The sequence below is a fragment of the Bos indicus x Bos taurus genome, chromosome 5, assembly GCF_003369695.1.
Source record: "Bos indicus x Bos taurus breed Angus x Brahman F1 hybrid chromosome 5, Bos_hybrid_MaternalHap_v2.0, whole genome shotgun sequence".
In the NCBI taxonomy this organism is placed as follows: Eukaryota; Metazoa; Chordata; class Mammalia; order Artiodactyla; family Bovidae; genus Bos; species Bos indicus x Bos taurus.
Genome location: NC_040080.1, coordinates 36,870,702 through 36,883,661, shown reverse-complemented (window position 1 = coordinate 36,883,661; position 12,960 = coordinate 36,870,702). Strand labels below are relative to the sequence as shown.

The following is a 12,960-nucleotide window of genomic DNA, read 5'->3' as shown; positions in this document are numbered from 1 at the left end:
GCTTTGATGATGCTCATCTAAAGCTCTTTCATTTATGTATTTCTCTTAGCATTTTTGTGGTATTGTCAGGTCTACTGCAGTGGGTGTGTTATCCTAGAATATTTTCATTTTAATGGAAAGGAGAAATTCTCAAGGAAATATAAGCAGTTGTGAGACAAAGTTTTAGGTAGCTCCAGAAAGATGCATCTTAACGTTGAGGACCCTTCGCTGAATGATTTGTGCAAGTAACTGCATGTTGACTCAAGATGGCCAGGCAGAGGTACATGGTCTCCTTGGGGAGAGAACCTGGATGAAGGATCAGAAGAAGCTGCAACCCCCTTGACCATTATTTGTCACAGCCTCTTCTGTATGGTTGAGAATATGGCTAAAATGATCTCAAAGCCTCCCCTATTGACTGTGACATAGTGAGGCAGAAATTGATGAGGGGACACAGGAAGTGTGTTTCTTTCTTTTACCAGTTAAAGTTGGGATTTGGGGAGAGAAAACGAGGTATGGGGTGAGAAGAACTGACTACAGGGGTCATGTTGAAGAGCAGGTGGAGTTTCTCCATTATGGCCAGAATCAGGAATTCTTTACTCTTGATCACTGTATCTTAAGAAGCTTGGGAAGAATGGACTTGTCTGGGCACTAACCAGCCTTCTAATAAGCATTTTTAAATGAAGGGTCTAGAGTGTCTGCAAACTGCTGACTGTGGAAGCCACTGGAAAAAAAAAAAAGTAGAGGTGTTGTCTAGTATAAAAATAGGGTCTTTGTCAAATATACTTTATCTCCCATGAATATGCTGCTGCTTCTGCTAAGTTGCTTTAGTCGTGTCCGACTCTGTGCGACCCCGTAGATGGCAGCCCACCAGGCTCCCTATCAACGTATATATAACATAGGTTAAAAAGTAGGCAATAAACGTGAGAATTTTAACTCTAGGATATTCATATGATGCTATAGCTATATCCCAGAGGCTTGATAGTCTAGACAAGTGATTGGCAAATTCTGGCCCACAAGCCATTGATAATTTTTGCAACTAAAGTTTTATTGAAACACAGCCATGTACATTCATTTACGTATTGTCATCAGTGGCTACTTTCATACTATTACAGCAGAACTGACTAGTGGCCTAGTCTGCATGGCCTCCAGAGCCTAAGCTATTTACTCTTTTGCCCTAGAGAAAAAGAGTTTGCTGATTCAGTGTCAAGAATTAGTGTCAATATGATAACCCTACATGGCTATTAAGATGAACGTTTAAATTCATTACAACACAGATAAAATATTTAGTCCCTCAGTCAACATTTGCCACATGTTAAATACTCAGTAGCCCTAGGTAGCTACTGGCCAACAACTAAGACAGCACAGTTACAGAACATTTCAACGATCTCAAATAAAATTCTGGTCTAGAACTTAAGGATATAGGTGTGTGAGAAGGTGATGTAAAGTAACTCAAAATGTCAAGAAAATATTGACCTGTGCTGAAGATGAAGCAAGTCTGTTGCAATATTAGGTAAATTCAAAGGAGAGAGGGGCTTCCCTGGTGGCTCAGAGGTTAAAGTGTCTGCCTGCAATGCGGGAGACCTGGGTTCGATCCCTGGATCGGGAAGATCCCCTGGAGAAGGAGATGGCAACCCGCTCCAGTATTCTTGCCTGGAGAATCCCATGGACGTAGGAGCCTGGTCGGCTATAGTCCATGGGGTCGCAAAGAGTCGGACATGACTGAGCCACTTCACTTCACTTCACTTCAAAGGAGAGAAGCAGAATGCCATGATACTGAGAATGTATCACAGGTCCTACATTCGGATGGAGGAAGAGAAAGTCACATGTAGTTTAGTGGTTAGAGAAAGGATTTTTATGCAGTTGTATGCGAGTGATTGTAGCATGGCTTGAGGCTCGGGGATATCTGTTTACTTCTTGCATAATTCTGGGAAGAGCCAAGAGTTTTATTTGTAAGGATATCTATTATAATAAAATTAGAATCCAACATCGTTAATTGCTGTAGGTCTTAAGTGGGGCTTCTGACTTCCTCAGATGAATTGAATTATTGGAACTTGTTGAGTCAGATGGGTCTGCTGGAGAATGTCAGGGCTAACCCCCAGGAAAGGACCAGATTTCACATTAGTCACATGCAGTGAGGGAGAAAAAAATAGGTCATTGTGAGTATTGGCTTTTATGGTGGGTGCATGTAGTTCATTAATATCCACACTTAATCCTCCCTTATGAAGGAGAAGCTTAATGTTTCCCAAATTATGGGATGTGACTTATGAAGAGGAAACCATTGATTTGTAAAAAAATTTGGGAAAGAATATAAAATATCAGCATGCATCTCATATAATAAAGGTAACTTTTTGCAATCATTGTATAAATACACTCACATTCATGTATTTGTATGGTGAATTGTTTTGTGAAACTTACTCTTTACTTAGATACAGAAAAAATTTGAAAGCCAAATGATCTAATTCAACCAAACATTATTTGATAGATGAATGCTTTGTATAAATACCAAGCAAGTGTTCATTTATTCCCACCAATATTTTCAAATCAGTTCAGTTCAGTTCAGTCGCTCAGTCGTGTCTGACTCTTTGCGACCCCATGAATCGCAGCACGCCAGGCCAGTGAATTAAATATTTTATCTAAAGAATTAAAGAAAATAGAAATAGCCTAAGAGAGAAAAATGTCAAAAGAAATTTACAGTGTCTACCAAATGATTTTCATGAGCTTCCCTGGTAGCTCAGTTGGTAAAGAATCCGCCTACAATGCAGGAGACCCTGGTTCGATTCCTGGGTCAGGAAGATCCCCTGGAAAACAGATAGGCTACCCACTCCAGTATTCTTGGGCTTCCCTGGTGGCTCAGATGGTAAAGAATTTGCCCACAATGCAGGATACCTGGGTTCAATCCCTGGGTCAGGAAGATCCCCCAGAGGAGGACATGGCAACCCACTCCAGTATTCTTGCCTGGAGAATCCCCATGTCCGGAGGATCCTGGCAGGCTACAGTCCCTGGGGTCATAAAGAGTAAGACATGACTGAGCAGCTATGGATAGTACAGTCTGTAAAAAAAAGACTGAATACCTCTCTTTCAGAGAGGCAGGTTTTTGTTTCTTGCCAGAACGCAATGGCACCCCACTCCAGTACTCTTGCCTGGAAAATCCCATGGACAGAGGAGCCTGGTAGGCTGCAGTCTATGGGGTCGCTAAGAGTCGGACACGACTGAGTGACTTCACTTTCACTTTTCACTTTCATGCATTGGAGAAAGAAATGGCAACCCACTCCAGTGTTCTTGCCTGGAGAATCCCAGGGATGGGGGAGCCTAGTGGGCTGCCGTCTATGGGGTCGCACAGAGTCGGACACGACTGACGTGACTTAGCAGCAGCATCAGCAGCAGCAGGAGAACTTTCGACCAACAAATGTGCCTGACCACATGAACATATAGTGCCCTGCCCAGATGTAACATGTCTAAGAGAAAATCACTATTCCTTCCCAACATGAAATAGGTGTCATTTAAAACTATCATTGCCTATCTACTAACCCAACTCATACATTTTAGGCATCTGTGATCTCCCTTCCTTTTGTTTTTTCCACTTCCTGTATGCCATTGTTTGCCAGGTCATGGCTATTTTATTTCTGTATTGCTTCTTATGCCCTTTCCCCATCTTGTGCCCTGTTCATCTCTTACTTGTTCTCACGCTTCCATGCCCTTGTTCCCACTGTCATCTTTTTAACAGGTAGGGACGATCATACAGCTCCTTTAACACAGTGGTTCTCTATTTTCTATAAATTCCAGACTCTTTAGCATAATATTCCCAGTTCTTTCTTTTCAGACTGCACTTTTTACAGTCTCCTTTTCCATGTGTTTAACTGTCAGCTGGCAGCTAGAGTATACTTATTTCCTGGACATGACATCAGCTTTTCTGCCTCTGCCCTTTTTTCCATTCCCTTTGAAATCACTTCTCTCCACTGTTTCCTGCCAGGTGAAATCTTCATAGTTAAATGTTACATTGTTTCTGAAACATTCTCTGGTCAGCCCTAGGCAGCTCCCCAACAAAATGTAATGGCTTCTTAGTCCAGTTTATGACTTTTGCCTTTCTCTCTGCTCTAACTTCTTCTAAGACGCAGCTGTGTATAATCTAGGACTCCCTTCATCAGTGGAGGGATGTCCTGACTCCACAGAGTGGTGCTTCAGAATTTTGACTCTGAAGTCAGGTTCAGTTCAGTTCAGTTCAGTCACTCAGTCATGTCCAACTCTTTGCGAACCCATGGACTGCAGCAAGCCAGGCTTCCCTGTCCATCACCAGCTCCGGAGCTTGCACAAACTCATGTCCATCGAGTCAGTGATGCCATCCAACCATCTCATCCTCTATTGTCCCCTTCTCCTCCTGCCTTCGATCTTTCCGAGCATCAGGGTCTTTTGCAATGAGTCAGTTCTTTGCATGGTGGCCAAAGTATTGGTGTTTCAGCTTTAGCATCAGTCTTCCCAATGAATATTCAGGACTGATTTCCTTTAGGATGGACTGGTTTGATCTCCTTGCATTCCAAGGGACTCTCAAAAGTCTTCTGCAACACCACAGCTCAAAAGCATCAATTCTTTGGTGCTCAGCTTTCTTTATAGTCTAGCTCTCATATCCATATATGAGTACTGGAGGTCAGATAGACCTGGTCTATTTCCAGATCCCACAACTTAACACTTGTGTAACCGGAGGAAAGTTGCTTTACCTCTTTGGGTCTCTGTTTTCTCATTAGCAAAATTAGCCTGTTAACAGAACCTCACATATGACTTTGGCTTGCTGTGAGGATAAGTGGAGAAAATTCATGGAAAGTGCTCATGCTTCATGCTGACACTTGATATGCACTGACTAGCTGCTATCTAGTGAAAGCTCACTTTTCCTCGGGGCTCTGTCCCATAGGATTCCCGTTATGTCACTGAAATCAGATCATGCCATTATATTCTACATGGTTTTGTTTTCTTCTAGGAGGACATATCTCATGGGGTTGTTTTGAGAACCAGCTTTTTAACAACATGAGTTGTGTATGCTAAGCTGTAAATTATGATTCTCAGCATCTTATTTGATTCTGAGTTCTTGGAGATGTTATATAACTGTGACCTCAAATATTTCTCTTGACAGAACTCCACTGCAGAGGTCACCACTGTAAAATTAATTAGAATCTTTGCCCAAATTATAGCAAAAATAGTAAATGGATAGGCTATCTTGAATTTACTTTTTTTTTTTCTTCTAATCACGAAAACTGCCAATTTCTACCAAGCCCTAGCAGTGAAAAATAGCAGTTATAATTAGTGGAAACTGGAAGCATCCCATTAATGCTAAGGCTCCAGTGTTGTATGCTGCAATTATATAGTTACTGTGATATACTACATGGAAAATAATATAGTATGGCATAATATAATAAAGTGTACTATACTGCGATATTCATATTTCTTTCCTAATAAACTTGTTTTAGTTCACATGATAGACTTGAAGATAATCAGCGTTTCATTGGTCTTTTTAGAGTATTGTGTCCCACTAAAAGTATGTTACCTGAATAAACTTGAGAAGCACTGGGGTATACTGACTATAAAACAAAAGTTTTATAATACAGAGTTTATAAGCTGGAATGTAATTTTAAAACTTTGATGACATGTATCTAGTTTGCTTTATACTCTAAAATAATGGTGTGATTATTTTTTCCCTCTGGTATATGATGCTATTATATTAACTTAAAGAGAAATTACTGTCCTATTAAGGCTTAATGTTTTGTTTTAAGGTTGATTAATCATACAAAGAAACTGATGGAAAAAGAAGAAAAATTGTGCATTAAAATTCTTCAGACTTTACGAGAAATGCTAGAGAAGAAAGACAGCTTTGTGGAAGAGGTATTTAAATTTTTTTCTTGCTATTTGAAAATAAAATAGAATTTCTAGAATACTATAATGAATAAGTTACAATAGGCTATTATATGATTATTTGTATTACATATTAATAGTGTGTGTACTTAGATGAATTAAATAATTTGAGTTTTTATGTTATTCATCTCTTAATGTTTACTTTTGATTTGAGAAGTAACTAAGATTAGAATGGCCCAAGTATTTGGTTTATTTGTTATTATTATATTTTGTCATGAATATGTATATTTTTCTCATATAGTGTCAATGGACCAAATGATCTTTCTTAAGCATTATTAAGATTTTGTACCAAGTTCTGCTGTGAATTTAAATGGCCTGTGCATTTTGGAATATGTTGATTTTTCATTGTACATATATGTTCATGTCATTTTCTATAATATTATACCCAGTATTATAAAATAATACTTTTTTAAATAAATGGAACTGTAAGTTTCTATTCTTAACTATACTAAATATTGCACAGATGATTTTCAGGGAATATCAACTTATAGATAATAATTGTCAGTCTGTTATTAAAAATGACAGCTCAGATGCTCATTAAGAGATAGCTGGCAGCATGTTTAATACCCAAGGTGATAGATACACTTAAATATAAAATATAAATCTAATGTAGGTTTTTTTAGCTAGCTACCTTTACTGTTTACTTTTATGTTATGTATCAAACATAATTTATAACATGCTCCTTAATAATTTTTTGTTCTGTTTCTGTAAATATTAATTATCTGGTATGTTTAAGGAAAGATTTTATTTTTATTTATGTATATGCTATCTAATTCCAAAAAGATCGTAGTGGTAGATTTTTTCTTAACATATTTTGGTAGAAAAGAATTGCAGTGGAATCTTGGATATTAATAGAAGGGGGGATAGCTTCAAAATACAGCATTTGAATCAGTTGTTTGCTTCAGTAACCAAAATGACTTTTGCATTGCATTAGTTCTCATCATCCTTTAAACTATATTTGGGAAACATTAATAAAATACAGGTGGTCAATACAGTTTTAATAAATGTCGCTGTAGCATAGGACTCAAGAAATATGCTTATAACTTTGACTATATGATATGTTCTTAAAAACAATACATAGAATTCCTTGGGACTTTTTGTTTCTTTCTCCTTTGGTACTTCAAACTATTGCTATAGATTGTTTGATATTGGCTGAAGTATCAGATCCTAAAGTGGAAAAAATGAGGTCATATGAATTTTTTACAGATGAATGGAGTTTATGATAACAGTTATTTGTGCTTAACAGAAGATATGTGATAAGCCTTTCAATTTTATATAATAGATGATTATTGAATTACTATAAAGGAAACTAGGAAAGAAGTCAGGCAAGATTTTACTGTGACTAGTCAGGAGAATTTCAGCACATCTCCCAAACCACTGTACAATAATTCATGCTGCTGTCTGGGTCTCCTTTACACTCCTAGGGCCATCACTAACTAGCTCAGGCTTTCATCTTCTCTTGTCTAGAAAACACCAGTGCCCAGTTCCCTGAGACCTCCTTGAAGGGAGGCAGGGCTGCTGTTTTCAGAGCTCCAGGGACACTATTCCCATCAAGTATGATGTGAACGGCGTCCCCAGGACACGGTCCTCAGGGAAGGGGTCAGCTGAGGCTCTTTAGGCTCATTCACTCAGGCAGCTCACACACACTGTGAGCAACTATTAAGTGGTGGCCCTAGTGTCTGGGCACTGGGGAGATGGAGACCAATGGCACAGCTTACTCAGGGCCACCACGGAGTGCATTTCACATGCTTCTGGGGTCCTGTCAGTGTCTGCGGAGATCACGAGAGCCTTTCAGGAACCTTCAGGGGCTCTGCACACTGGGTATTACAGGACCGCCTCTGCCTACCCCGCTACCCTTCCTCATCCATTAGCCTCCAAAAACCTGTCCTTCTCAGGGTGCCTGCAGTGTCCCGCAGGCTTTTTCAGCACTGAGCCTTCCCAATCTGAAATTGGGATTGTTAAAATACAAATAAGCCTCAATACCCCCAGTGTTATCTTTTTCAAGGAGCTAATGAGGAATACTTATCAACTGTTTTTTCCAAAAGTGATACTTTCTCAATAGAATTGACAAAATACTAGGTACCTCTCTCTCTTTTTTTAATTAATTTATTTTTTATTGAAGGATAATTGCTTTAAAGAACTTTGTTGTTTTCTGTCAAACCTCAACATGAATCAGCCATAGATACACATGTATCCCCTCCTTTTTGAAACTCCCTCCCATCTCCCTCACCACCTCACCCCTCTAGGTTGATACGGAGCCCCTGTTTGAGTTTCCTGAGCCACATAGCAAATTCCCATTGGCTCTCTATTTTACATATGGTAATGTAAGTTTCCATGTTACTCTTCCCATACATTTCCCCTCTCCCCATGTCCGTAAGTCTATTTTCTATGTCTGTTTCTCCACTGTTGCCCTGTAAATAAAGTCTTCAGTGCCATTTTTCTAGATTCTGTATATATGCATTAGAATATATTTATCTTTCTCTTTCTGACTGACTTCACTCTGTATAATAGGTTCTAGGTTCATCCACCTCATTAGAACTGACTGAGGTGCTTTCCTTTTTATGGCTGAGTAATATTCCATTATGTATGTGTACCACAACTGCTTTATCCATTCATCTGTTGATGGACATCTAGGTTGCTTCCATGGTGCCTCTCTTTTTAAGACATTGTATCTGGGTATTTAGTCCAAGCTGGTTTATAGATGATGTCACTGAGACCCAGAGGGGTAGTGTGATTTACCCAAGGTCACACAGCGGGGCCAGAACCAGAACCAGCCAAAACCAGAGCTCCTTCCTCTCTGCCTAAACTTATTTATCAGATCACAGACAACTTTTACAAATGATGTATATCACTATTAAGAAAGATTAGTATATTTTGTCCAACATGTTTGGGGGGGCTGGATTTTAAGTCATAAGCAGATAGAATATAGTAGAATGCAATATCCAAAATAGATAAAAGTGTAGAAACGTAGAATTAAATATTAAGGAATATGGAAATGTAGTCATTAACTTAGGAAAAAAAACCTAAAAGAGACTTACATAAATATCATTTCTTAATTTCTGTGTCTATTAAAGATGGAATAAGAAAACTGTAGCTGAAAGAATTCTAGATCTTAGTCAATATTTGAATTATAAATGTTGTAGAGTGAGAAGCATTTCTACTAGTGGAAGGAGAAGACTTTTCTCCCTATGTGAAATTTTTAGAAAGCATATTAGATCCAGAGTGATTCAGATACCTCCGCTGGGAAAGAGACAGCAATGGACAATCTCTGCATGTTGTCAGTTGGCCCACGTTACGTGGCTGGTGGTCCCTTTTCTGTGCCAGTGGAGGGGACCTAAAGGACCCACCAGTCTGGATGAAATGGCCTTGGGTAACAGATTCAGAAGCTGGTCAAATCCATTATTTTACAACTTACTATGTATTTTCAGGAAAAAATCCTCATTATCTGTCCTGGGATAACAGGTGGTTGTGTTTTCGTTACTATGTTAGTTTCCTACTTGTTATTGCTGTTCAGTTAAAGTCATGTCCGACTCTGCCACCCCATGAACTGCAGCACGCCAGGCTTCCCTGTCCATCACTATCTCCTGGAGTTTTCTCAAATTCATGTTCACTGAGTCAGTGATTCCATCCAACCATCTCATCTTCTGTTGTCCACTTCTCCTCTTTCCCTCAATCTTTCCCAGTATCAGGGTCTTTTCCAGTGAGTCAGGTCTTCACATCACATGGCTGAAGTTTTGGAGCTTCAGCATCAGTCCTTCTGATTAATATTCAGGGTTGAGTTCCTTTAGGATTGGCTGGTTTGATTTTTTTGCTGTCCAAGGGACTCTCAAGAGTCTTCTCAATCACCACAGTTCGAAAGCATCAATTCTTCGGTGCTCAATCTTGTTTATGGTCCAACTCTTACATCCATACATGACTACTAGAAAAGCCATGCTCCTGCTGCTGCTGTCTGACTCTGTGTGACCCCATAGACGGCAGCCCACTAGGCTCCCCCATCCCTGGGATTCTCCAGACTATACGGACTTTTTTGTTGGCAAGGTGATGTCTCTGCTTTTTATATACTGTCTAGGTTTGTCATAGCTTTTTTCCAAGGAGCAAACATCTTTTAATTTCATGGCTGCAGTCACTGTCTGCAGTGGTTTGTAGCCCAAGAAAATAAAATCTGTCATTGTTTCTACTTTTTCCCCTTCTATTTGCCATGAAGTGATGGGACCAGATGCCATGATCTTTGTTTTTTGAATGTTGAGTTTTAAGCCAGCTTTTTACTCTCCTCTTTCATCCTTATCAAGTGGCTCATTAGTTTACAACCCACATGTTTATTATCTTACAGTTTTAAGGTTGAAGTTTAAAATCAAAATGTCAATTAAATTCTTTTTGGAGGCTCCAGGAGACAATTCATTTTATTTGCCTTTTTTAGCTTCTAGGGGCCTCCTGCATTCCTTGGCTCATGGCTTCTCCTTCTGTCTTCAAAGCCAGCAGCTGTCGTGTCTTCAACACCCTCCGTCCCCACCCCTGGCCTTATTTGTCTCTCTCTCTCTCTCTCTCTCTCTCTCACATACACACACACACCCACACACACACAGACATATACACAGAGAAAGACTCCATTGTTATACCCCCCACTCTTATTCTTGCCCTCCTGCCTTCCTCTTACAAGGACACTGTGATTACATTGGAATCAGCTAGATAATCCTGTGTAATCTTCCCATCCCAAGATCCTTAATCACACCTGCAAAATTCCTTTACCAAGTAAGGTGACAGTCCCAGGTTTTTGTTGCTAGGGCATAGACATCTTTGGGAGGGCCATTACCCAATCCATCACAATAATCTTTTTACTGGAGAGCTTACCTGTGGCTGATTAAAATGTAGGACAGTTTATTTATTTTTATTTTTTTCTAATTTTATTTTATTTTTAAACTTTACATAATTGTATTAGTTTTGCCAAATATCAAAATGAATCCGCCACAGGTATACATGTGTTCCCCATCCCGAACCCTCCTCCCTCCCCATACCATCCCTCTGGGCCGTCCCAGTGCACCAGCCCCAAGCATCCAGCATCGTGCATCGAACCTGGACTGGCAACTTGTTTCCTACATGATATTTTACATGTTTCAATGCCATTCTCCCAAATCTTCCCACCCTCTCCCTCTCCCACAGAGTCCATAAGACTGTTCTATACATCAGTGTCTCTTTTGCTGTCTCGTACACCGGGTTATTGTTACCATCTTTCTAAATTCCATATATATGCGTTAGTATACTGTATTTATGTTTTTCCTTCTGGCTTACTTCACTCTGTATAATAGGCTCCAGTTTCATCCACCTCATTAGAACTGATTCAAATGTTTTCTTTTTAATGGCTGAGTAATACTCCACTGTGTATATGTACCACAGCTTTCTTATCCATTCATCTGCTGATGGACATCTAGGTTGCTTCCATGTCTTGGCTATTATAAACAGTGCTGCGATGAACATTGGGGTACACGTGTCTCTTTCCCTTCTGGTTTCCTCAGTGTGTATGCCCAGCAGTGGGGTTGCTGGATCATAAGGCAGTTCTATTTCCAGTTTTTTAAGGAATCTCCACACTGTTCTCCATAGTGGCTGTACTAGTTTGCATTCCCACCAACAGTGTAAGAGGGTTCCCTTTTCTCCACACCCTCTCCAGCATTTATTATTTGTAGACTTTTGGATCGCAGCCATTCTGACTGGTGTGAAATGGTACCTCATAGTGGTTTTGATTTGCATTTCTCTGATAATGAGTGATGTTGAGCATCTTTTCATGTGTTTGTTAGCCATCTGTATGTCTTCTTTGGAGAAATGTCTATTTAGTTCTTTGGCCCATTTTTTGATTGGGTCGTTTATTTTTCTGGAGTTGAGCTGTAGGAGTTGCTTGTATATTTTTGAGATTAGTTGTTTGTCGGTTGCTTCATTTGCTATTATTTTCTCCCATTCTGAAGGCTGTCTTTTCACCTTGCTAATAGTTTCCTTTGATGTGCAGAAGCTTTTAAGGTTAATTAGGTCCCATTTGTTTATTTTTGCTTTTATTTCCAATATTCTGGGAGGTGGGTAATAGAGGATCCTGCTGTGATGTATGTCGGAGAGTGTTTTGCCTATGTTCTCCTCTAGGAGTTTTATAGTTTCTGGTCTTACATTTAGATCTTTAATCCATTTTGAGTTTGTTTTTGTGTATGGTGTTAGAAAGTGGTCCAGTTTCATTCTTTTACAAGTGGTTGACCAGATTTCCCAGCACCACTTGTTAAAGAGATTGTCTTTAATCCATTGTATATTCTTGCCTCCTTTGTCAAAGATAAGGTGTCCATATGTGTGTGGATTTATCTCTGGGCTTTCTATTTTATTCCATTGATCAATATTTCTGTCTTTGTGCCAGTACCATACTGTCTTGATAACTGTGGCTTTGTAGTAGAGCCTGAAGTCAGGTAGGTTGATTCCTCCAGTTCCATTCTTCTTTCTCAAGATCGCTTTGGCTATTCGAGGTTTTTTGTATTTCCATACAAATTGTGAAATTATTTGTTCTAGCTCTGTGAAGAATACTGTTGGTAGCTTGATAGGGATTGCATTGAATCTATAAATTGCTTTGGGTAGTATACTCATTTTCACTATATTGATTCTTCCAATCCATGAACATGGTATATTTCTCCATCTATTAGTGTCCTCTTTGATTTCTTTCACCAGTGTTTTATAGTTTTCTATATATAGGTCTTTAGTTTCTTTAGGTAGATATATTCCTAAGTATTTTATTCTTTCCGTTGCAATGGTGAATGGAATTGTTTCCTTAATTTCTCTTTCTGTTTTCTCATTATTAGTGTATAGGAATGCAAGGGATTTCTGTGTGTTGATTTTATATCCTGCAACTTTACTATAGTCATTGATTATTTCTAGTAATTTTCTGGTGGAATCTTTAGGGTTTTCTATGTAGAGGATCATGTCATCTGCAAAAAATGTGAGTGAATATGACAAAAATTGCTTTGAATTTATAGCATTTTTCTGTTTTCAAAGTACTGTAAAATATTTTGCTACCTTTCAGCAGGTCTAGGAAGGATATAGAACAGGAAGCAGTACCTCCAG

General features: G+C 39.1%; 1 protein-coding gene across 1 annotated transcript in view; it reads left to right on the top strand.

Moving 5' to 3' along the window:
- ITPR2 (inositol 1,4,5-trisphosphate receptor type 2) overlaps positions 1 to 12,960 on the top strand; it is a 589,478-nt gene that overhangs the window by 320,740 nt on the left and 255,778 nt on the right. The window contains exon 37 of the mRNA XM_027541575.1: positions 5,739 to 5,847. Within this exon, the coding sequence (XP_027397376.1) occupies positions 5,739 to 5,847 (109 nt within the window). The remainder of the gene's footprint in view (positions 1 to 5,738; positions 5,848 to 12,960) is intronic.